Below are 26991 nucleotides of genomic sequence, written 5' to 3'. Positions count from 1 at the left end.
AGAGAGAAGCTTTAGAGCAGCACAGAGCTCTTCTTCAGGGCTGGGAAAGGTACTTGGAGCCACAACTAAATGCAAGGTGGAATAGATTGTTTAGCATAAGTAGTTAGCACATAGTCTAAGGAATCATTCCAGGTAAAGTGGCCCATTAACACCTCTGCAGTCATAGGGAGGAAAGAAAGGGGGGAAGAAAGCAGCCGAGGAAGGGTTATTAGGCTATGTCTACACTACAGCCTAGGTCGGCAAAACTTATGTCGCTCAGGGGTGTGAATATTCTGCCCCCTGAGCAACACAGGTGACACCAACATCGGCTGTAGTGTGCACAGTGCTATGCTGGGGAGACAGCTTCTCCTGCTACATAGCTTCTGCTGCTCGCAGAGGTGTTTTTTTTATGCCAACGCAACGGGAGAGCTCTCTCCTGTCAGCATAGAGTGTCTTCACCACACAAACTACAGCTGCACCACTGTACGCATAGACATGCCCTTAGTGGGTTATAGATTACTGTAATAACTTCAACCAAGTCTAGCAGATGGGTAAGAGCAAATGTCAACTTCATATACTATTCTCTCTATTAGCAAAGACAAAGTTTGAAATCCAGATTTAATACTAGCAACAAATGATCAAGTCCAGTGATCATGTTTGCTTCACTTACTAGGGAAAACAAGATTTTTCCTTCTCCACTACTCAGAAGGTCACTGATTTACAAAAATCTAATTAGCTTTCATAGTCAATATTCATCTCAACACTCACTTGTAAGAAAAAAGGGGTTACAGAAAACTTCACATTCTTTAAGGTAAATGGTTCACAAAATATCAACAGCATAAGAATATTATGATGAGTGAGTAACTGAAGAGTCTATACAATTTTACCTGTTAATTCCTCTTGTAAGTTAAGATTGCATGAAAAACTTAGTAGACAAGAAAATTCAGGTAGAATGGTCTATTGGGCAAAATCAAGCCAATTTGCCACCCACTATGGGCTAACTCGTGTTTGCCCTGTATATTTTAAGAGGAATCTTACCCACAATCACTCAGTATGGCAGTAGCCTTCTTTTTCTTTCCCAGTATGCTCTCTCAGCAAGGATATTTAGCTGGCTCTAAAAGTAACTGAGACAATAGGATTGACCAGATGGGCCCTCTCCCTTTATGTAATTCAAAGTACTACCACTTATATTTTCCAGATGGCCAAACATTCTCCAGTCTGTATATCATGGAAATCAAAGAATTTTTAAATCTGAGAATTTGAGAGGATTATGCATGCTGAGAAGAGTATAGGGAAGAGAAAATAAGGCACTTGCCATGGTGAGTATCCCCTCTTTTCCACCTCATCGGCAGAGACTCTAAAACAGCAAAGGGAAAAGGAGGGAGAGCATAAGACTGGGTCTGAAAAAAATGACATGAGGTTTATGAAATCCTAAAACATGCATATAGCTAAGGATTGCGACAATATACTGATTCTGCTCCTCAGATTCCCTGGGAGGATTTCTTCCAAACTCTTCCCAAAATGAGAGATCATCTTTGGCATCATCATTGCTGACAAAAAGGTTGTATTTAGCTTAGTGAAACAGCTCCAGAAAATAGTCTAAAGCTGTAGCTAGTAGACATTACATAGCATCTATTTTCATTTTGTGTAAAGATATAGGGAATCGCTTCCATTTCTGGTTTCCAACATATTGAGTTTTCAGAATCCACTTCAGGCAACTTATTCTGGCAAACTTTACTCTCTCAAGTTCTTGCCCTTTACAGCCAAGCTTTCAGACTAAATCAACACAGGAGTGCAATTTATTTGCTATTCACAGGATAAGAAAAAAGGAACATGTTTTTGCCAAAGATGTGACAGAATATTAATACTGGTAAATTGACAATCACAACAGTTTTGTCAACTTTTTTATTCTTTTCTGAAGAAAATGACCAACAATAGAAATGAAGGGCGTTAGAGTTCTTCTGACCACTGATAAACACAACTATTGCTTGTTAAGAACTGAATTGTGGTATTTAGTTCCTTCCTTCCCTCTGGCATTCTAAAAAGGATGATCTTGTGTGGATCTAATCTCTTGGAACATTCTCTAAAACTGTGCAGAAGTCCCCATGCAATTGTAGAATGAGTTCAATGAATTGTCTTTCTGCTTTTGGTCTCATGTCTTGGCACCTGAACATGCTCTGACGGCAATGTTTGCAGAGTACAGTTTCTGTAGTTCTTGACAAATGTTAAAACACTCTTCCTTACTGATGTAATAGAATGCCAAAAGACAGTACTTCAATAATATTATCTTATTGTGTTGAAGCACTTTTCTGTTGTCTTATGTTTTAGATGAGCTAATCTGCTGGGTACAGATTTACTTAAGGAGCCAATCAACCTGTGGTGGTGAAGGACGAGACTACATTTATCTCCAAAGGTTGTCCCATCACAAGATTAGTATTCTGCTCAAAACAGGTCAGAGACTGGATTAGCAGTGGCGTTTTGTGATTATACCCTCCAACTATGGAGCACGAAAACACACCACGCTCAACGTAAGAAAAATGTTGTGTAATGTGGTGAGGAACTATATTTTTGTTCATATGTATTTCTCACTGGTGACTACAAAAGATAAGGTGCTGAGAGTCTGTAAAATGCTGCTGTTCGTTCTCTGTATCTACTGCTAATGATTAAACAATAGTAAAAGGGATAAAAGACAGAATTTAATATCTTTTGGGTTCTTTGGCAACTATGTAACATGCCATTCTATGCAAGAGATCTCTGAAGTGAGTGGATTTGAAGATAAATATCAACAAAAGGATAATTCATAGTCTGTCCCTCAGTCACAGTTTAAAAGGGTGGAGAATATGCTAGTCCATCAATAAAGGAAAGTCTTCATGGACTCGAGGCTGAGGTCACATTCCTTCCTTACTTGAATGGCTCTCAACCGTCTGAATCTGGTTGGCAGCTTGTCCAGGATTTAGATAAATTCTTTGACCCTGAGTTCCCTGAAATAGATCTAGCTGGTCTGGAAATCTGATAAACAGTATATTTATAGTAGATGTCTTTGAAGCAAGAGAAAGGTTATGATCCTCTTGAATTTGTTATCAAGGAAATCAATCTAATGTGCATCTGATAGTAGAGTTTTTCAATAATTAAAAAAGTTAATCACAGTATTTTGAAACACAGAATATTCTAAGATTGATAACTAGTTGCAGAATTCCTAAGCAGACTATACTTGGCTACCTGTGTTTCTCAGCATTACTGCAAGATCAAACACCTTTATTATTATCATCATTCCTTCTCTTAGAACCTCTATGACAAGCCTGTAGTATCTTTTGAGGGGGGTCCTGAGTGGAATGGCTGTATGGGTGGGCTTGTGAACAACAGTGCAGGGTTCTGCAGCTTAAAGAATGCAGTAGCCCAAAACCTCTGCATGAAAATGGAGCACATGGAAATACAAACATTGCAGTGGGATATAAATCTACCCAGGTTCCCTGGCAGATCTAAGGACTGCAGGGCAGCCTGTCTGTGGTTGATGTTTCAGCCTGTGGACTAGAATAGCAGAGTTCACAGCACATGGATCACACCAAAACAGAAACACAGCAATGGCTTATCTAGTACAATGGTCAGTACCAGATACGTTAGAATAAGATGTAAAATTCCTATTACAGGAAATTATGTACAAATATGCCACAGGGGAAGTTCTCTCCTCACCTCAGTCAGTTAAATGGTTGCCTTATATCCTGAAGCATAAGGCTTAACATCCCTTATATTTTATCTTCATGGAACTGTGGATATGCTTGTTGTTCATAGAAGTGCCCATTCCTTTTCTGAATCCTAGTAAGCTCTTTGACTCACAAACACCTTACGACAGTGAATTTCACAGGGTAATTAGACAATTATGTAAGAAGGGATTTCCTTTTAGCACTTTTGAATTTATCACCTATTTATTTTGTTGTTGTCTCCTAGCTCTCGTATTATATAAGCATAAGAACGGCCACATTGGGTCAGAGCAATGGTCCATCTAGCCCAGTATCCTGTCTTCCAACAGTGGCCAATGCCAGGTGCTTCAGAGGGAATGAACAGAACAGGTAATCATCAAGTGATCAATCCCTTCGCCCATTCCCAGCTTCTGACAAACAGAAGATATAGACACTTCAGAGCGTGGCTTTGCATCCCTGTCCATCCCTGGCTAATAGCTAGTGACGGACCTATCCTCCATGAACTTATCCAGTTTTTTTTTAACCCTGTTATAGTCTTGGCAAAGAGTTCCACAGATTGACTGTGTTGTGTGAAGAAATACTTCCTCTTGTTTGTTTTAAACCTGCTGCCTATTAATTTCAGTTGGTGACCTAGTTCTTGTGTTATGAGTAAACAACACTTCCTTATTTACTTTCTCCCCACCAGTCATGATTTTACAGACCTCTATCATATCCCCCCTTAGTCTTTTTTCCAAGCTGGAAAGTCCCAGTCTTATTAATCTCTCCTCACATGGCAGCTGGTCCATACCCCTAACCATTTTTGTTGCCCTTTTCTGAATCTTTTCCAATTCCAATATGTCTTTTTTGAGATGGGGTGACCAGATCTGCACGCAGATGAAAGGATAAAGAGGAGTGTCTGACTGACCTTCTCTGGAGCATTTGTTGTTTTATATACCATTTTCAGTTGCTTTTTTTATCTTCTCCTCTTGAGGTTAAGTAGTCCTACTCTTTTTAACCTCTCTTCATGCCTTCAGAAACATGAAACCTCTCTTTCATGCCTCTAATAGTTTTGCTGTACTTGTCTAGACTGTTTCCATTTTGCCTACATTCTTTCTGAGATGAAGTTACTACAGCTGAACATAGCATTCAAGGAGAAGGAATACCAACAACTCATGCAATGGCATTAACATATTGTAAGTATTGTTCTCTGTACCTTTCTTAATACACTCCAACACTGGGGATTTTTTTTAAAACCACTGAGCAGAAGTTTTCACAATGTAATATGAAGTTCAAATTTTAACCTTTATTATTCATTGTCACCATTAAAAACACATTTCCCAGAAGAACAGCCATACTGGGTCAGACCAAAGGTCCATCTAGCCCAGTATCCTGTCTTCCGACAGTGCCAATGCCAGGTGCTTCACAGAGAATGAACAGAACAGGCAATCAAGTGATCCATCATAGACTATCAGGGTTGGAAGGGACCTCAGGAGGTCATCTAGTCCAATTCCCTGCACAAAGCAGAACCAATCCCCAATTTTTGCCTCAGATCCCTAAATGGCTCCCTCAAGGATTGAACTCACAACCCTGGGTTTAGTAGACCAATGCTCAAACCACTGAGCTATCCCTCCCCCCATCGCTCAGTCCCAGCTTCTGGCAAACAGAGGTGAGGGACACCATCCCTGCCAATCTTGGCTAATAGCCATTGATGGACCTATCCTCCATGAATTTATCTAGGGTTTTTTTGAACATTTACTATACAATGGTATTCAAGATTTCAGTGTTTCCCTACCTATACTTACAAGGACAAATAACTGGGTAATTGCTGATTTTTTTTTGAGGCAATCACTGTAGCTGAGCTAGAACTCTGCCCCAAAGCCTTGTACTCTGTTCATCTTTGCATGTAAATCAACATACATCACACTTAGTATCCGATGAAGTGAGCTGCAGCTCACGAAAGCTCATGCTCAAATAAATTGGTTAGTCTCTAAAGTGCCACAAGTCCTCCTTTTCTTTTCACACTTAGTAAATAAGCTTTGGATTTTTCCTATAATCAAGAACAAATTTGCCAAAGTATTGCCAAGGTATCATCTTGCGGCTTCATCCATTTTAAAGTTATAAATTAAACAAGATCATTTTATGTAAACTAAAAAAAAAACACAGCAAAATATTTCTGCAGTTATTTACAAGCGTCTACACTTAAAGGTAAAAGACAGTTAATGATACCCAACAGTCTGTTCTTCCATTCATGAGAGGATGTGTGTATGTAGTTCCCACTAGCATTAACAGGAGTTATTGGTGTGTTGAAAGTCTCTACAGACAAAAAGTCTCTTATGAGATTAGAAAGACAAGACTGAGCGTATCTAAAAAAGATTTAAGTACCTTCTCTGTTTTGCATTTTGGAATATAAATAGCAACAAGTCTTCTAGAATCATGAAACAAATAAGATCTAGCAAGTTTGTAAATAAAGCATGTAATCCTCAAATGCACAGAACACCAAAGTGAAAACAACACACTAAATTAAACACTAGATCCTGCAGCTGAAAACTGTCTAAACACTGTAAGGCCCTACTCTTGCAGAGATTTATGTTTGTACTTAGCCTTAAGCACTGTGAGTACTTCCACTGACTTCAAGAGAACATTCAGATAATCAGTTTTACCTCCTGCATCACACAGGCCACTAAATTGGTTAAGATATTCACACTTTAAATAAAAGTACTACAAAAAAGTCAGAGAATTGTCACATTTAAAAAAATGTATTTTGCTGTGAGGGAAAGAACAGCGGTCAATGATTAAGTTCTCCCTATGGTTATTTTTCTTTGAAACAAATGCTGTATTTATACATCTGTTAGCGCTGACCCCATACCAAGGGCTGGCAAAAGAACTGCAAAAGTAGAGCCGAATGAGGCTACTGGTATGAAGACTTAAGTCTTCTGAACTAACTAAAGTAAGTCAGGCTACTCCAAGAATCAAGAATGATCTGTATTTTGTTTACCTTTTAAGTCTCACTCAATAAAATTATAAACTTCATGAAGGCATCCAAAGTGTAAATCACCTTAATTACAGTACATCTTCTAACCACAACAAAGCCCAGGTGTTTGGAACCAAAATTTAGGTGGTTAAAAATGTTGTTTCAAAACTTAGTAACAGCAGAAATATTTTCACAGATTAAAAATACAAGGAAACCACTTGGATTTAAACATTACTCGAGGCTGTTGGCAACCCAAACATTATAGCCCTGTGCTAAAACATGAGACTAAGTAAAACCAATTATGTTTTTGTTATACAAGTTGACTGAACTGCAAAAAGTACACAGCATAAAGAGTGAAAATTAAACTAGCGTTTGCAAATGTTAACATTAACAGAATTAAAGACGTGAAAAACCCAATATTGTTAACCTGAGTCTCTATTCAGTTTTTTCACTGTTAAGTAGATTTTAACTTGTCTGAGTGCTACAATGCGATACACATTTTAGGTTGCAAAGTTTGCTATTTCTTCCCACACATATTAAGTACATCCTTGGAACTGTACACAAAGAGCAGCTAGCAATATAGAACTTAAAGGCTGTACTAGTTGCATGACAATACAAACTGACCGTACGCTGAGGTAAGCCCCATACCACTGCAATATGCACACAATACATTTAGGTAATGTAATTTTTTTAATTGTGCGCTGAATTAAAAAATTCTTAGCAGTCATACAATAATAAAATTTAAGAAATAACCCAATGTCACTTCATTCATTTAAATGAAATATTTATAGTTTAATCAATTATCCACTTGTTCATGTATGTGTTACAAATCTATTTCTTAGCACCACATCCGCTACCCCAAATATGGGCAAACATTTTTGGCACACGGTCTGCAATCATTAAAAATCTCTGAGGCTACAAGTGTCCCAAGATCACTCCCTGTAGCCAAGATAGCGCATTGTCCCTAGTTACATTTCTGTTCTTTAAAAGGAGTACTAGTGGCACCTTAGAGACTAACCAATTTATTTAGTCTCTAAGGTGCCACTAGTACTCCTTTTCTTTTTGCGAATACAGACTAACACGGCTGCTACTCTGATTTCTGTTCTTTTTTACACATTTATGCTTATCTCATACTCACAACAAGAGTTGTATTTCTGCTTTTTGATGGACCGTCTATCCCGCCTGGGTCCCTGTCTCCATTAACTCAACTCAGAGCAAACAAATACAGACAAACGGAGGTATGCACAACTATTATTATGCTATTTATCAGGTGCGATGAACAGGGCTACCTACAAAAACATATGCTGCTGTGTGGACTACCTTGCCAAGGCATAAAAGCAGCACTAGATACACAGGTAATCTTTGGTCATACCTGCAGATTGCTTATTGTATAGTTTGTTTCTCTTGATTTCCCAATACGTAGAATTATTTATAAATCCACATCAGTTCTCAGCCTACGCAATCTTGCTCTTGGTAACAAAACTATTGAAAACAAAATGCTACAGGAATATAATTTAACAACCTACTAAATCAGGATTCCACAAATCCTTGCAAATGCCCTCACTTTTTAAGATACAAACTATTAGAGCCTCTCCAAATTTACTTATTTTTTTTTAAAGGAGTGCTGTGGATGTTTTCTTCTATCCTCATTATGGAGAAAATGTGCCAGGCTTTCAAAGATTCTACTTTATTTCTTGGTCTTGTTCACTTGGAACCCAAAGCAACTACTGAATAGTCAAAATAGATGATTCTGATTTTGCTGAGTGTGAAATACAAGTTTTCCAAAAATTATAAGATGGATTTGCTTGCCTTGAGCTGAGAGGCCCGGATATTGAGTTGAACCATCTATTACTGAATTAGGAAAATGTATGAAATAGAAGTAAACAAAGAATTAAAAGCAATGCACACTGTCAAATTGATGTAAATTTCACTTAAATGCCAGTTCAATTTAATAAAAAAATAGACCTACTATAAAGGTTTAACATGCCACAGCACACAAGCAATAATCAAAGATTTATGGAGGCTTTGAGGCCTGGAATAGTTTGAATTTTGCATGATTTAATATTGATAATAGATTGTTACAATCTGTTTACTTTCTAACCATGCAATCACTGCTGTAAAATTTATGCTTAACTATATTCACATCCTATCTTCATGCACAGTAAATAAAAATTAATTCCCTAGTTAAACTAAAATTACTCATGCTTTAAATGAAACTGCACTAGTGTCTTACCTGCAATAATTCAAAATAGTGCAAACAATGATAAACTGGGATCAGCATAAGTCGTGGAAGGACATATTGTACAGCTTCTTTAAAACCTTCAGCAATAGACTGAAAAGAAAAAAAGCGGCATTATTACCACATATAAGTCAAAAAAAAAGAGGGAAGAAGTTGAGAGGTTTTTCGAGAGTTTTATTAATTTGTTTGTGAGAAATATAGATATAGTGAATCTTTAGAAGGGCTTGAATGAGTACGGTGTGGTGGGATGATGAGCCAGGAGGCAGAGGGCATTGCAAATACTGGAAGCACGCTTTTTTAAAAGCGGGACAGATCAGAGGGTAGTGCACACATACTCTCAGTTTGCTACTAAAAATTCACCCATGGCTTGCAAGATACACCATCCTCAACTCCCTCGGTGAGAATCTGCAGTGGCAACCTCATTAAAATAGACAACTTATCAGTTTCACTGTGATTACCTCTATTTTCACCAGAAACAACAAATCAACAAACAATGTGCTGGAACAAGTTCACTACAAAACAATTTACAAACAGCTCTCAGGTCACACAAAGCCATGTGGACCTTTATCCTTAACAGACCTCATACTTCTGCAATGTCTTCTGTACTAGCCACAAAACTTAAGTTTTTCCTCAATCAAGATTTCCATTGCATTAACAAAATATTCCTCAGGAAAGCCTGTCACCTGGTTTTAATATCTACACAAAAGACTAGTTATGCATTTCCTTTTCTTATTAATTAGCACTAGCTCAAAGAGCCAAAAATTAAGAACATGCAGAATTCTACAGTGAACCCGTATTCATGACTAAGCAGACATAATTCTAAAACACACAGTCATGTCTGGGAAGTTAGAGTATTAAGGCATAAAGCTTGAAAAACATTATGATCAGTCAGATACGCTCAAACCCACTTCTTTAATGGATATTTTACTAGGAGTAACAAAAGAAATTTCAATTTCCTGCAGAATTTGGTGCTGGAATGCAACGGAAGCTTAAAAAGACTACCTGGGACCCAGAGACAATCTGACCAAAGTGCACCCCACAAGAAATTCTAGTACCTCACCTCCTACCACCCCGCAAGAGGGTTTGTGGCACTCACATCTCTCTTCTGTTAATGCTACCTCCTGCTCTCCAGATCTCAAAGTGCACTGTGTCTTTCCCTCCAGATCCTTGGTAGATCCATAGGCCCAGATATTTAGATTCTGCCTTAATCTACCCCTCCGACGCGCCAAAGAAATTAGGAGATCTTATTAAATACACGGGATAATACGATTAGTAATAACTTTGGGATTCACATTTATTTAGTCAACCAAAATGATTCTAAAACTGTTTCACTTTTTGATCAGTTAACTAACGCAGTAACTCAGAAGGCAAGAAGAGGAGAAAGAATTTCCAAGGGATCCTGGGAAAGGAACATGACTTCTTGAAGCATGGATCAGAAAGAAAGCAGAGAGAAATCATGGACACACTTAAAATGAAGTAACTGTGGAATGGAAACTTATTTATCCAGTGTTTTACTTTCTGGAAATAATCTGTCAGTCTAAGACATCTAGACTGGACCTCTCTTTCTGCAATTGCCAGAGGCAGCTCATGGTTGTCCATGGGACTTCAAGGCTTGGCCATACCTCTTCTGCCTTCACTCCGATTTGCTCGGAGACAAAATACTAAGGAACATCCCAAACACAGTCCAACTCTTCCTATTGGGAGGGAGCGTCAAGAGAGGATGCCAGCTTCCTTCCCAAGTGACTCAGTATCCACCTGAGTATCTGGGATAAGACTCCAGAGCTTTTCCCTACAGAAGTGGACCGGCCATGGGTTTGTTTTGTTTTGGTTTTGGGGATTTTTTGATAGGGGGGAGGAAGGGCGGGGAGGGGGTTTACTGCACTGACCAAGGAATCAGGTGCAGGATGATGGTCTTGTTTATTGAGTCCCAAAAGGTGAAGAGGACTGACTCACCCTTGAAGAGATGTCTCGGGAGGAGTCTCAGCTGGCACGATGGGACATAAAGACCCTATCAAGCTGTCCAAACTGAGTCCTTGCCCAAGCAGGGTCTGTGGGATAGGAGCAACTGTGGCAGAGCTCTCCTTCTGTGGCTCCTTTGAGTCTCCTTCCAGATGAAGAACTCTTAGCCATTTGTAGGCACTGTTTAGCAGGATCTGCCATGCTGGGAGGGGAAGGGGAAAATAAACAAGGGAAGGAGCTCAGTGGGTGGTCCTGTTAAGAAATGAATCCCTGAAAAAAGTCAACCATTGGATGAAGGACAAGGTGTAGGTGGGGAAGGAGAGAGAGAGAGAACATTGTTCATTGGCTTGGTATTAAAAACGGGGATGGCAACGGAAAGGGCAGGAATGCCAAGTCACCGCTTTGCTGGAGGCAAAAAATCTAGTACGAGGGCTGAAGGGAAGTGACCAAGACCCACGGACATGTCTGAGCTGCCTCCATTATTTGCAAGAAGAGAGGCACAGCCCAAATACTTTAATCTGAGGAGAAATCATGATCCAGGATACCACTAGGATTTCCCTCAACCCCAAAGAGTGATTGGGAACAGGAATATAGAATGGATCTTATAAAAGAAATGTGGTATTTCTTGAGTGAGATTTCATACTTACCTGAAAATGTAGCGCAACAGCTGGTTTAGCCATCAAGTTATTAAAATGCTCATGAAACCGTGGAGAAAGAATATCCTGGGACAAAGTTTCATATGGATCAAAGGCTTGTTCCTAAAGGAAGGAGGAAATAATTATGTATATACAGAAAAAGGATGTAGGACATCTTTTGTGCTCAGCTGTACGATTTGTTTATTGAGATCTGATGTGTTAATGTGATTTTTCAATAAACTTTCAGTTTACTCAAAAATAATATAACTCAGCATATCCCATAATTCATTAATGTATATTTTAATACATGCACAAATCTTTTGTGAGCATTGCTCGGCATCACCATATTTGTCATTCACACAAATTTTAATGAAATGGTGGCAGCCAAGAGGCAAATTCTTATTTACAGTCCAGTAGTGATCCCACCACCAAGTCATGTTTTGAAAAGGCTTCTCTAACATGTATGAAAACAATGATTACTTACCCTCACAGTAACTTTGGTTCTCTGAGCTGATGTCGGCGTGGATCCCACTGTAGGTGCTCATGTGCCTCACACGTTGCAAGACCTGATTCCCTATGAAATCTCATGTAAGGAAGATCAGCCCTAAGTGTTTGGGGCTCACTCACTCTCCTGGCCAAAGTGCTTGCAGCTAGGAAAACGGTCTTCAGAAAGAGCTTTCTTTTGAGTCCGAGTCTCGACAGGATGACACGGAGTTCTGAGGTAGGAGTCATCTCTTTGACCAGTGGGTAAATATACATCACATCCTTGAGGAGCTTCAATACTGCTCGGTGAGAGAAGATGGAGCACAAACATACAGGCAGATGGCAAACTGAGATCAGAACTGGATGGACCTCAGTGGAGCTGAACAAAAGACCAGAGTGTTTCAGATGCAGCAGTATTCAAAAATCTATGGTACTTGCATAGAAGCCAAGCCTTGTCAGGCCACCAAGATCAAGAACCTTTTCCAAGTTGACAATTAAGTCCTCCTGGTTGTTGGGTTTCTACTCCGTAACCGCATCTCCTGGAGTTATTTAGGGCAGTCCCTGACCGCGGTACTTAGCCAGCCAACATCCAGGCTGTCAGGTGCAGAGACTTACGGTCCAGATGAACTATCTGGCCATGGTGCTGCAAAATCAGGTCCAGGCACTATGGGAGCCGGTTCAGTGGCTGAATGGACACCTATAGCAGATCTGTCATTCAAAACTGTTGCAGCCAATATGATGCTATGAGAAGCATCGTGGCTGTGACTCTTGGATTTGGAAATTACCTTGGAAGATGTGGGAACAGGTGGAAAGACACAAAGGAGGCCTTGGGTTCCACTGCGGAAGGAAGGTGCTGGGCAATGAGCCTGGAACAGAGATGAGAGTGGGCACTGCCCTTGGTGGGGAACAGGTCTGATACAGGAACCCCCCAATGATGGAATACTGGTACTACAGCGTCTCTCTGCAGTGGCCATTCATGACTGGCATGGTTATTTTCTTATAAAGTCTCTAGGTCAATGCTGACTCCTGGGAAGTGAAGAGCCACTGGGGTTACTCGTTGCTAGCACCATATCTAGAATTTGATGGCCTCCAGGCAGAGTGGCGAGAAGCATACATTTCCTTGTTTCTGCAGTGAATCACAGATGTGGCATCCATCAGGTTCTACACTGTGAAATTTCAGAGGACAGGCCAGAACACCACCCAGGCCAGCCTTATGGCCCTGAGTTCCAGGATGTTTATGGGAACTCCCATGTTCTCCAGGAACCAGATCCCTTGCATTTGCAGGTAGTCCAGGTGGGCTCCACAACATTTGCCTGATGCATCTGCGACTGAAGTCTTTGTTGAGTAGGAGGAACAAAAACGGTACCCCCACGGCTTAATTTTTTGGAGTCTAGCACCATGTCAACTCTGCAACAATATGAGGTGGCCCCAAGACCTTACTGTCCATCCGATGTCTTGGAGGGGAATAGATGAACTTGACCCAAAGTAGCAGCAGCCTCAGGTGAAGTCTGGAAGCACCATCACATACATGCCACGCTGGCATATGGCAGAACAATCCACGGCAAGTCTGTAACCACTGTAGTCTGATCTTATCTCAAGTAATAGTAATTGCAATGACAGGAACTTGAACTCTGATAGGTATGCCCACTCTGACCTGGAGTCTATTGTAACCCCGATGGACTCTATCCTCTGCATCACAGTTCACTCGGAGGACCCCCGGGCAAACAGGAAGGGAGAATATTCTAGGTTCATTGCAGTCTCTTGCTGGGATCTGCCTTTGACCAGCCAGTTATCCAGGTAAGCGTAGACATGGATGCCCTGCCTCCTCAGGTACGCTGCAACCTCAGCTAGCCAGGTGGTAGAGACTCTCAGTGCTGTGGAGCGTTTGAATAATAGTACCTTGTGCTGGCAGTGATTTGGTCTCACTGCGAATCTCAAGTACTTCCTATGAGCTGGGTGGATCTTTGACAAGAAGGGAGAGACCCTCTCTCAGGTAAGAAGAAAAGGAGTACTTGTGGCACCTTAGAGACTAACCAATTTATTTGAGCATGAGCTTTCGTGAGCTCATGCTCAAATAAATTGGTTAGTCTCTAAGGTGCCACAAGTACTCCTTTTCTTTTTGCGAATACAGACTAACACGGCTGTTACTCTGAAATCTCTCAGGTAAGGAAATTATATTTCAAGAATAAGGTGTGAGAGTTTGCCACCCAGTGGGGCATCTCAGTTTGGTCGCGGATATCGATATGGGTTCTGAGTTGGTGCCAAGGTCCTTCACCATGCGCCATTCCCACCTTGGCAGACTTGGGGGCTCTCTCCTTGGAATTAAGTTTCACAGTCTCCTTGTGGGATGATCCCATGTGTTGCTTAGAGTGCACACTCTATGCAGGATTGTCTCAGTGTTGTCCTTCTGTTCCTGGGGCACAGGTTCCGATGTTGAAGCTGTCAGCACTGAGGTCGCTGGTGTTGAGGGCATCAAAGCTGATGGTGCCAGTTTTGACAGTGTCCCCTTAGTTGCCTTTTTCACTAACTGCTCTTGGAGTGTGGTGGCTAATGCTGACTCTTTCAGTTCCACTTTGGTAGCTGTCACTTCCTCTGGGTCTGAGGTGACCCACATGGATCACTCAAGCACATGTAACTTGACCCATGAGTCCCTACAGTTACAGATTCTAGAGGAAAACAACTGGTATGCCAAGGACCTTGGGATATGGTTCTCTCCCAGGGAGAACAGGCAAGAGCTAGGTCAATCTTCTGTCAGTAGGGAGGATGAGACCATCATATGATGGGCAGGGTTTGAACCCTGATGGTTTAGAGCGGTGGTTTTCTATCCTTTTTCATTTGTGAGCCACTAAAAAATTTCAAATGGGGGTGCAGATCCCTTTGGAAATCTTAGTCTGCAGACCCCCAGGAGTCCATGGATCATTGGTTGAAAACAACTGGTTTAGAGTCTGTCATGTGGGTGCAAAATACCTTCCCCCGCTTCTGGAGGTACACCAGGGTCTCCTCTCTATTTTTTTTATTGGAATGTCCAAATTAAAGGAAACAAGGGGGAAGAGTGATGAAGACCTTTCTCTTCACTACACTATCCAAGAAAGGGTGAGTTTGAAGCCTTGTAGAAGTAGCTGGTCAGAAAGTGGCTGGGTTCCATCTCACTGTCATGGGTGGTAAAAGCCAACTGAAGGAGGGCCGTGGTTGCTCTGCCCTTTCTGCCATTGCACAAGGCCCAGACAGACACTGCTATTCAAAAGAATCCAGTCTCACGTGCAGGAGGCATACGAGCACCTACGACAGTGGGATCCACACAAACATATTGGAAGATGTTTTTCTATACTTACTGTCTGGTTATGACTGCTCTAGTTAAGGCTGCATTAGGACATTCTGTGTTGATATGCTCATAATTTTCTGAAATTTTCACTGAGGCATTTTCCACTCATGGTCTCTGCCCAAAAGTGATTTTTTTTTAAAAGGTTTGGGCAAAATTCCTTCAACTGTTTTCTGCTAAGAAAACAACCAACATAACTAACTGTTTTACCTCACAATAAAACAACAAAGAAGAACTATATACAAGCGAATGAAAGTGCTCTCGTAACGAAACCACAACTGGGAGGAACATGGATTCCAACTCTGACCATGTGGCGGTAAGAGGGAACTGAAGAGACGTTGACCCACACAAACTAATATAGCCTCACCTGAGACATGAGGCTATGTACAACGGACATGTGGGTCAACGGACACCGCTACAAAAATCGTCTGGCTCTAGCACACATGAAAACCCACGTTTGGAATACATATAGGGAACACCACTTGAACAAGAATCATAAAATGCAAGTGTAAAAAAGCTGCAGGCACTTTTGGAGCCAGGCTACTACAAAACTAATTGATATCTGAAAGCTGCATTCAGCATTACAATGGTCATGGTTATTTTGGAAAAACTGGTTTTGATTTGACATAGTTATGAGAATTTGCAGCTTGTGTACCGAGAATACGCAGCAGAGTTTTACACCATTACATACATGCTCTTAAGGCGTGTTTTATTCAATATCCACGAGGCAGAAATGACCAATTTAAGTTCCACACTCATGCATGCATATTTCAGCCCTTTTTTGCTTTAGACTATTTGAAAATATTAATGTACTGTAATTATTTTAAAATTATGTGGCCAAAAATCAAAAAAGGTTTTCACCAGGATACTAAAATGCCACCTGTCTAGAAACTTTCCATACCAAACCACCAAGATATTAGATCCACAGAAAAAAGACAAACTTTAAATGGAAAGGTTTCAGAGTAACAGCCGTGTTAGTCTGTATTCGCAAAAAGAAAAGGAGTACTTGTGGCACCTTAGAGACTAACCAATTTATTTGAGCATAGGCTTTCGTGCATCCGATGAAGTGAGCTGTAGCTCACGAAAGCTTATGCTCAAATAAATTGGTTAGTCTCTAAGGTGCCACAAGTACTCCTTTTCTTTTTAAATGGAAAAGCTTGTTTCCTCTCTATTCCCTTCATCTCAAAAATGTTACCCCATTTTTGCAGAAGAAAATTTACCTTTGAAAACAGACCAGCCCAAAACGTGATTTAACTTTATGAGCAAATTATAGGGCTTTTATAATGGAAATACTTAAGACAACCTCCTGTTTAAAATTTTGATACCAGAACTGGATGCAGTATTCTAGTATCCATCTCCTCAATGCCGTATATAGAGGTAAAATCACCTCCTTACTCCTACTCACTTGTTTATACATCCAAGGATTGCATTAGCCCTTTTTGTCACATCATTACACTTGGAGCTCATGGTGAGCTGCTTGTCCACTATGACCCTTAAATCATTTTCAGATTCACAGCTTTCCAAGACACAGCCCTCCATTATACACACATGGCCTGTATTCTTTGTTTCTGGATGCATGACCTTGTATCTGTTGGTCTTAAAAAGGCTTGTTTGAATGGGCCCATCTTACCAAGCAATCTAGATTGCTCTGTGTGACTGCCTTATCATCATTCTCTGTTCAGAACCTCATAAAAGCTTTTTTTTTTTTTGGAGGAGCAGAACATGCCCTCTATTGTCCATTCCACAGAGATACAGAATCATGGACACTAGCTTAATATGAAAATAGAAAATATTCCTATGAAGTGATTTTAGAAACTCACCTCTGCCAGATCTTCAAAGCAGCTGCCAGCCAAAGGATGAGGACTACTTTCATCTGTCATTTCAACAGTATCCTCAATCAACCCCAAGAGCTTCACAGTCAGTTCATGAATATCTGAAATGTTGCTAAAGATCATGTCGATATCCTGAGAAAACAAAAACTATGCTTTAGTAATATTTGTTACCATTTCCTTTACTCTTTTGCAGACATCCAAGTGTTTCAAATAAAGTTTGAGCTATCTAAGCCCTGTCTACACTGGCAGCAGGGTGTAGGGCACACGTAGCTTACACGTTGCAGTGAAAATAGGCTGCATCCACCCTGGCAGAGCCTCTCCCCACTGCTGGAGCTTTTTTGTGCTGCCTCCATCATGCCAGAGCCTTTCCCTGCAGCAGGGAAAAGCTCCAGCAGCATGGATGCAGCATGACACTGCACTGTAGACGGAGGAGGTACTGCTTGGGCGTATCGAGAGTCATGTAGGGTATACCCACAGGATTCAGGTCTGTCATTACTCGCCTAAGCAGTGCCTCACTGTCTACACGTCTATGCGGTGCCTCTGCTCTGCACGCTGCCATAAGGAGTGTGCAGTGTAGACATATCCTAAATAGGGACGAGACAACAGAAAGAGGGGAAAGGCAGGAAAGTTCTAGGCATCAATTCAGGCTGAGCAATCATGCTTGGGTATATTCACTTTGATCCAACATGGCACAATTTTTACTTTTAAATGTCCGAGAGCATGGTGCAGTATCCAATCCAGCATTCGAGAGCAGTGTTTCTTGTGAGAGAAGCTATGGGTTATTCACTGGGTAGGACAATAGGGTCTAACGTTTTTAGCCTGTACGCTAACAGGCCACAATCAGCAGGGGAGGAGCAGTTTAAAGCTGTCATTATTTCCCCTCCATCACCCTCCTTGTTCTTTTCTGTCTCTGAACTTAACCTGAAGTGAAAATTTAAAAACGACCCCCAGCTCAGGTCTCAATAACAAAACTGTATGATCAAAGCTATGCAGTCACTTTTTCAGAGTACCAGCTGGGCTTAGAGAGGGAAGTGGCAGCTTCCTTTTTCAAGTCCTGCTTTTAGTGTCCCTTATCTCAGAAACACACCCATCTGGGCAGTCTTCCCCAACCCATCATCTGGAAAGCACCCTTCCCTTGACTCCAACCTATGAATGACATCCATTTCTTCTCCACTTACCTCCAGCCTTGCCCCACTCCATCCTATGCTCAGGAATTCATCCCATCTCTCCCTGCCCACACCCTAGCCCCCAAATGTCTCTCCTCCCCCTAATCAATTTTCCCCTTTCCCTGTCAATCAAGGTAAATTACCAAGATTTCACATCTTCCTCTTTTTGAGGGACATCTGCAGCCCCTCTTCCTAGCACTCTCTTTCCTAGGAACCCCAGCTCCTCCATCTGCTGCTATGCTGCTTGCCTGGTAAAGTGCAGGTGCGTAATTGCATAAGGATCAGGTTTTCTACCCACATGACCATCTGGCACTATAACTATTGTTTGCATCCAAAAAAATCCCTTGCTTTTTAAACCTTGGTCTGAGAATATTCATCTAAGACTGCTATCTGCAGTGCCTCCCTCTTATTTCAGGCACCAATCACCACTTCTGTTATACACTAGGATACTTCAAACCAAATTTCACCTACTCTGCTACAGTCAATGTAAATTTGCTAAGTTATGGTTGAAAACGGATATGCAAGTATTTAAGCATTAAAACAGTAATTAAAAAGGGACTTACATAAGGTGTGAACAACTTTCTGTTAGACAGGAAAGCTTCCCGAAACACTTTTATTATCAGATTCAACTCCCGCAGATACTGTCTTTCTTCTGCAATTTCAGTTCTCACTAGCTCATAGTAATTGAGTTCACCTGAAGAAGAGGGCTCATCTTCACACAGCGAAACCAAACCAATAACATCCTGATCAAACATATCCATCAAAACCTAGCAAAGAGTGAAAGTCAAGTTTTTATACAAGTCTGATTTCTATCCTTCATTCAAACTCAATGGTCTCGATTTGTTCAAAAACTAGTGAACTGTATTTAACACAACACTTTCTGTAACAATCACAAGGTAGTAAACTTGAATCTTTGGCAGGATCAATTGCCAATACTGTGGTTTTTATAATTTAGTGCAGCAGGAAAACAAGTTAGGATTTGAGGAAGAGGGATTCAGAAGAACACAAGGCATCTTGCAAAAGCTTTTGCCTGATAATGAAGATAACTGAAATTCAACAAAAAAGGTTTCTGAACAATTTAATAAAGATGAAACTAGAAAGACAGAGTGGAGAACCTACCATTACAAAGAGGTGTCATAATAATGATAATCATAACAGCATGATGCAGTTGGGAACTAAAGCACAAGGTTTTTAAATAAAGCGATAAGCCATTTAAACATCAGTATAGCAAATCAACTATTTCTTACCTTATCAGCACACATAGACACTTTAATGTCTTGCTGGGAGATTTCAAAGTGTCGTATATTGAAAACATAATTTCCAGCCAGTTTCAAAATGTCAGCTGAGATATATTCCAAAACAGCCACAATATAAAGAGAGACATGATAATCTACTTTATAGCCTAGAACCTCCTGCAAATTAAAAAGAAAACACAGTAAAACTATAGTCATGCCTGAAAGTTATTGACGTTGAGCACCATATTTGAAAACTAAGATATTAGCATTTTTACCAAAAGGATTTTTGCTTTGAGTTACCAGCTCACACACAGCTGCAATAGCCAGAGCACAGAACAGAAAAAGGGAGTCTGTGGCCAGCAATATTTACTAAGGAAGAGCTTAGAAACACGCCACTGTCACATTTTGCCTGCTACAGAAACATGGCTTTTCAAATCCCATTAAAATTAAAGGACTTGAGTGGGACCATTCATGTGCTTAAAATTAAGCAAGCCTAAGTCCTTGCAGGATGAAAATCTACACATGGAAATTGGAGAAAAAAGGATTCTTCCTTTTACATTTTTAATGCAAAATGTATTTGCACCTTTTGCAGAATCAAAAATTGTCTGCTCTTAATCTCTTGCAAGCTGTAATTCACATTGGCCTATCCATTATCCTGGAACATTTGACCACTGTCGAAAGACAGGCTACTGGGCTTGATGGACCATTGGTCTGACCCAGTGTGGCCATTTTATATAACCTTAAATAGGAATTAAGTGAAGTGTTCACACAAAAGGTGTGCAACTGAAGAAATCACATACTTATACTCAAATTAATATGAAGGGGTTAATTAAGCTTTGGGAGAAAAGAAAGTGGAATAGAAGAGAAAAACAGAGAAGACATTGTTCCACTTTCAAAAACATTTCAAACAGGATGATATTTTTCATATTCTGCTGAGGGTTTACTTCACCCCACACCTTTTGCCTGTTAAATATTTGTGATAGGACCATAATGAATAAATACAGATAGGCTTGTGCATTTTAGTAATATTAACCTTGTATCATGCCATCATCTATTTTGGGATGCATCATTTAAAACCAGCTACTATGGTCCTATATACTTGCCCACTAGCTGATTTTACTGGTGTAACGAGTAAGACTATGATTTAGTCATGAAGGTCGCAGAAGTCACAGAATCCGTGACTTCCAGCGACCTCCATGACTTCAGCCTGTGGTGGGCAGGAGCTGTAGGGTCCACCACTGCCCGCAGGGGCAGGGAGCTTCAGGGTACCCGTGGCACCTCTGGCAGCCCCTAGAGCTCCAAGCCGCCATGGGCAGTGAGCAATCCCCCGCTGACACAGGAGGCAGGGGACCCCCGGAGCTGCAGGTGGCAGGGGTACCCTGCAGCCCCCAGCTGCTGCAAATGGCTCCTAGCCCCTGCACAGCTGCCCTGCTTCAGGTGATGTGGGGACCTGCAGATCCCCATTTTGTCAAGTATATTTTTAATAAGTCACAGACAGGTCACGGCTTATGTGAATTTTTCTTTTTTGCCCATGACCTGTCCATGACTTTTACTAAAAATATTCATGAAAAAATCTTAGCCTTAGTAATGAGTAATCTCTAGAAAGAAAAGCATTATTCAGAGCTGCTAGGTTTTTCTTAACAGCCACCCCCAACCACTGTCATAAACTACGATATTATACTCAATAGATAGGAGTCTGAATATTATTATTCCAGAGAGAGATACTGAAAAGGCCTCAAGTCTGCCTGGTATCGAATACATATCTGCTGTTTGTCTTCTTTTTTTATGCTAGTTGCTAACTTTATTCCGCAATGCTACCATCTGACAGAAGGAATTTCCTTTTACATTTTGGAAATATGAAGCATGGAGAGAAACAGACCCCCATTATACCTTAATAGGAAGAAACTTTTGCATTTTTAAAGATTGACTTAAAGATGAAAAATCAGTGGATATTGTAAAACTAATTCAGGATAAACCTATGCTTTAAAAAAATCCCATTTCAAAAATCAACAGTATGCCCAAGAAACTGAACTTCCAGGCTTTCATGGTTTCTTCAAATTTAACCAGTGGCACTCACTACTAGTTAAGAAGTGAAAGCCAAACAAGAATTTTTCCTGCCATTAAGTTTGATGTGAGGATATGTTAGACCAGGGGTTCTCAACAAATTTTTTGGTGGCCACGGTGACAATTTTTCCTAAAATTCTTAGTTAACTTTAGGAAAAACAAATATACATGTCCAAATCATTGTAATTTATTGAATCTTTTTGAAGACTCAATAATAAAAATAATGTACAGTTGTCTCTATTCTTTACTGGACCAGAATAGAAACACAAATAAGCTGCTCTGAAGGTTCTTGTCTTTTTTGTTGTTGTTCCTTTTGCTTTTTTAAAAAGATTTGCTAGCTAGTAAGTCTGCTGCTGTGAAAAGTGATATTAACAAACATACAAATATCACTTTTCACAGTAGTAGACTTACTCAGTCCTAGCAAGCCCAGGGACAAATTAAGCCTTGGATGGGGAGGTCGATAGGGGGGAACTGGGAGACGGGGGGAAATGCATGATGGGCTGGTGGAGGCCAGAGGCGATGGGCGGAGGGGAGCCCCACAGCTGGGGGTTGGAGCTTCATGGCCAGAGCCTGCTGTCTGCCACCCCAGGAAGGTGGGGAACTCAGTAGCTGCCTGTTCCTCCAACATGTGTCTCGGGGGTGGGGAGGGGCAGGTCTAACCCCTGCTGTTGGCCCTGGGGGTGGGACCACTGCTTTGCCGCCACCCCAATCACTGCCCGGAGGCTGTGGCCACAAGAAAAGCCCCTGATGGCCGTATGTGGCCACACTGGCCGTATTTGAGAAATGCTACGTAAGACAAACCATAAGAACTTTACTGTTAATTCTTTCTTAGAACTGTACATATTATAGCACAACAGTCTTAATTTTTTTAAAAACCCTTTGAAGTAATTTGCAGTGCTATAAAAGAATATCACCACACCTTTTTTTAAAGAACGTATCTTCACATGCTGGTACATAATTTTGTATTTAAATAATATTTCCAAGCAGAGATTTCTAACATACATTTCTAAATAAAGGAAAAGGAGAAGCAACTTTAAGACCCATACCTAGAAACTGAGCCAAACCTAGTTCCCTTCAAAGCAAATGAGCACTTTGACACAAATTACAAAAAATAAAAAATAAATTGTTTACTGTGACCTTAAAGAAGCGAACTTACTAAACTGAAGACTAAGCATGTCAATGTTGCAGTACCAGTTATTTCTTTACTTAGAAAAATATGGCCCTTATTCAGGCTAATAACTAAATAACTTAAATAAAGCTACATTTCACTGTATAAATAATATCTTATTATATGTACAGATCAGAAATGCTTCCCAGACCTTGCTGATCTTTAATAGCTCCCTTCTAAAATACATTTGTAAATTACTCATAATGTAAGCCATCCATAAACTACAATGTTCCAAAAGCAACAGGCTTTTATTCCCTGTTTCTGTGGTCTCTTTATTTAGAGCTTCCTGGTCACTTACTGACACTTGGTCACATGGAACAAGTATGAATGAGTAAAGGAATAGCAACTTACTTTCCTTTTCCTAAGGCTATGGGGAGGAAGGTTGAGTGAGCCCTGGTCTACACTAGGACTTTAGGTCGAATTTAGCAGCGTTAAATCGATTTAAACCTGCACCCGTCCACACAATGAAGCCCTTTATTTCGACTTAAAGGGCTCTTAAAATCGATTTCCTTACTCCACCCCTGACAAGTGGATTAGCGCTTAAATCGACGTTGCCGGCTCGAATTTGGGGTACTGTGGACACAATTCGATGGTATTGGCCTCCGGGAGCTATCCCAGAGTGCTCCATTCTGACCGCTCTGGACAGCGCTCTCAACTCAGATGCACTGGCCAGGTAGACAGGAAAAGAACCGCGAACTTTTGAATCTCATTTCCTGTTTGGCCAGCGTGGCAAGCTGCAGGTGACCATGCAGAGCTCATCAGCACAGGTGACCATGATGGAGTCCCAGAATCGCAAAAGAGCTCCAGCATGGACCGAACGGGGGGTACGGGATCTGATCGCTGTTTGGGGAGAGGAATCCGTGCTATCAGAACTCCGTTCCAGTTTTTGAAATGCCAAAACCTTTCTGAAAATCTCCCAGGGCATGAAGGACAGAGGCCATAACAGGGACCCGAAGCAGTGCCGCGTGAAACTGAAGGAGCTGAGGCAAGCCTACCAGAAAACCAGAGAGGCGAACAGCCGCTCTGGGTCAGAGCCCCAAACATGCCGCTTCTATGATGAGCTGCATGCCATTTTAGGGGGTTCAGCCACCACTACCCCAGCCGTGTTGTTTGACTCCTTCAATGGAGATGGAGGCAATACGGAAGTAGGTTTTGGGGACGAAGAAGATGATGATGAGGAGGTTGTAGATAGCTCACAGCAAGCAAGCGGAGAAACCGGTTTTCCCGACAGCCAGGAACTGTTTCTCACCCTAGACCTGGAGCCAGTACCCCCCGAACCCACCCAAGGCTGCCTCCTGGACTCAGCAGGCGGAGAAGGGACCTCTGGTGAGTGTACCTTTTAAAATGCTATACATGGTTTAAAAGCAAGCATGTGAAAGGATTACTTTGCCCTGGCATTTGCGGTTCTGCCTTTGCAAAAGGTTTCTGGGGAGGGCAGCCTTATTTCGTCCTTCATGGTAGGACACTTTACCACTCCAGGCCAGCAACACGTACTGGGGAATCACTGTAGAACAAAGCATTGCAGTGTATGTTTGCTGGCATTCAACCAAAATCTGTTCACGCGGTGGGAGGAGGCAAAATGCGACCTTGTAACGAAAGCACATGTGCTATGTATGTAATGTTAACAGCAAGGTTTACCCTGAAAGAGTGTAGCGACTGTTTTATAAAATGTGTCTTTTTAAATACCGCTGTCCCTTTTTTTTTTCTCCACCAGCTGCATGTGTTTCAATGATCACAGGATCTTCTCCTTCCCAGAGGCTAGTGAAGCTTAGAAAGAAAAAAAAACGCACTTGCGATGAAATGTTCTCCGAGCTCATGCTGTCCTCCCACACTGACAGAGCACAGACGAATGCGTGGAGGCAAATAATGTCAGAGTGCAGGAAAGCACAAAATGACCGGGAGGAGAGGTGGAGGGCTGAAGAGAGTAAGTGGCGGGCTGAAGAGAGTAAGTGGCGGGCTGAAGACAGGGCTGAAGCTCAAAGGTGGCGGCAGCGTGATGAGAGGAGGCAGGACTCAATGCTGAGGCTACTGCAGGACCAAACCAGTATGCTCCAGTGTATGGTTGAGCTGCAGCAAAGGCAGCTGGAGCACAGACTGCCACTGCAGCCCCTCTGTAACCAACCGCCCTCCTCCCCAAGTTCCATAGCCTCCACAGCCAGACACCCAAGAACGCGGTGGGGGGGCCTCCGGCCAACCAGCCACTCCACCACAGAGGATTGCCCAAAAAAAAGAAGGCTGTCATTCAATAAATTTTAAAGTTGTAAACTTTTAAAGTGCTGTGCTTAAAGTGCTGTGTGGCATTTTCCTTCCCTCCTCCACCACCCCTCCTGGGATACCTTGGTAGTCATCCCCCTATTTGTGTGATGAATGAATAACGAATGCATGAATGTGAAGCAACAATGACTTTATTGCCTCTGCAAGCGGTGATTGAAGGGAGGAGGGGCGGGTGGTTAGCTTACAGGGAAGTAGAGTGAACCAAGGGGCAGGGGGGTTCATCAAGGAGAAACAAACAGAACTTTCACACCGTAGCCTGGCCAGTCATGAAACTGTTTTTCAAAGCTTCTCTGATGCGTACCACGCCCTCCTGTGCTCTTCTAACCGCCCTGGTGTCTGGCTGCGCGTAACCAGCGGCCAGGCGATTTGCCTCAACCTCCCACCCCGCCATAAACGTCTCCCCCTTACTCTCACAGATATTGTGGAGCACACAGCAAGCAGTAATAACAGTGGGAATATTGGTTTCGCTGAGGTCTAAGCGAGTCAGTAAACTGCGCCAGCGCGCCTTTAAACGTCCAAATGCACATTCTACCACCATTCTGCACTTGCTCAGCCTCTAGTTGAACAGCTCCTGACCACTGTCCAGGCTGCCTGTGTATGGCTTCATGAGCCATGGCATTAAGGGGTAGGCTGGGTCCCCAAGGATACATATAGGCATTTCAACATCCCCAACAGTTATTTTCTGGTCTGGGAATAAAGTCCCTTCCTGCAGCTTTTGAAACAGACCAGAGTTCCTGAAGATGCGAGCATCATGCACCTTTCCCGGCCATCCCACGTTGATGTTGGTGAAACGTCCCTTGTGATCCACCAGAGCTTGCAGCACTATCGAAAAGTACCCCTTGCAGTTTATGTACTCGGCGGCTTGGTGCTCCGGTGCCAAGATAGGGATATGGGTTCCGTCTATAGCCCCACCACAGTTAAGGAATCCCATTGCAGCAAAGCCATCCACTGTGACCTGCACATTTCCCAGGGTCACTACCCTTGATATCAGCAGATCTTTCATTGCGTGGGCTACTTGCATCACAGCAGCCCCCACAGTAGATTTGCCCACTCCAAATTGATTCCCAACTGACCGGTAGCTGTCTGGCGTTGCAAGCTTCCACAGGGCTATCGCCACTCGCTTCTCAACTGTGAGGGCTGCTCTCATCTTGGTATTCATGCGCTTCAGGACAGGGGAAAGCAAGTCACAAAGTTCCATGAAAGTGCCCTTACGCATGCGAAAGTTTCGTAGCCACTGGGAATCGTCCCAGACCTGCAACACTATGCGGTCCCACCAGTCTGTGCTTGTTTCCCGAGCCCAGAATCGGCGTTCCACAGCATGAACCTGCCCCATTAGCACCATGATGCATGCATTGTCAGGGCCCATGCTTTCAGAGAAATCTGTGTCCATGTCCTGATCACTCACGGGACCTCGCTGACGTCGCCTCCTCGCCCGGTATCGCGTTGCCATGTTCTGGTGCTGCATATACTGCTGAATAATGCGTGTGGTGGTTAATGTGCTCCTAATTGCCAAAGTGAGCTGAGCGGGCTCCATGCTTGCCGTGGTATGGCGTCCGCACAGAAAAAAGGCGCGGAACGATTGTCTGCCGTTGCTCTGACGGAGGGAGGGGCGACTGACGACACGGCTTACAGGGTTGGCTTCAGGGAGCTAAAATCAACAAAGGGGGTGCCTGTACATCAAGGAGTATTTCAGGCAGGACTGCACGGAGGGTTCCAATAAGAAATGGTGCACCTAAGTTATCGTTGTTATTGGAACAAGGAGGTTAGCCTGGCCTCTGATTGATACATGGCTAGATTTACCTCGCTGCACCTTCTCTGTGAGTGACTGCAGTGTGACCTAGAGGAATGAGTCCCCTAGACAGGGGAGGAGGCAAATGAGTACAAAACAAATCTGGTCTATTTCTTGTTTTGACCCACTCCATCTATCTTTTACATCTTTGGCTGGCAGCAGACGGTGCAGAAGGACTGCATGCCATCCACATCTCATGGC

At 42.1% G+C, this 26991-nt stretch overlaps 1 protein-coding gene across 1 annotated transcript in view; it reads right to left on the bottom strand.

Moving 5' to 3' along the window:
- Positions 1-26991, bottom strand: part of SOS2 (SOS Ras/Rho guanine nucleotide exchange factor 2) — a 115116-nt gene that overhangs the window by 50721 nt on the left and 37404 nt on the right. Inside the window, exons 4-8 of the mRNA XM_048852831.2 lie at positions 19508-19672; positions 18824-19027; positions 17083-17226; positions 11473-11583; positions 8861-8959 (exon numbers count right to left, since the gene is read on the bottom strand). Coding sequence (XP_048708788.1) covers positions 8861-8959; positions 11473-11583; positions 17083-17226; positions 18824-19027; positions 19508-19672 — 723 coding nt within the window. The remainder of the gene's footprint in view (positions 1-8860; positions 8960-11472; positions 11584-17082; positions 17227-18823; positions 19028-19507; positions 19673-26991) is intronic.

This window comes from Caretta caretta, chromosome 6 (assembly GCF_965140235.1).
Source record: "Caretta caretta isolate rCarCar2 chromosome 6, rCarCar1.hap1, whole genome shotgun sequence".
Taxonomy (NCBI): Eukaryota; Metazoa; Chordata; order Testudines; family Cheloniidae; genus Caretta; species Caretta caretta.
Note: the sequence above shows the minus strand (reverse complement) of the source record. Positions and strands in the feature narration are given on the sequence as shown.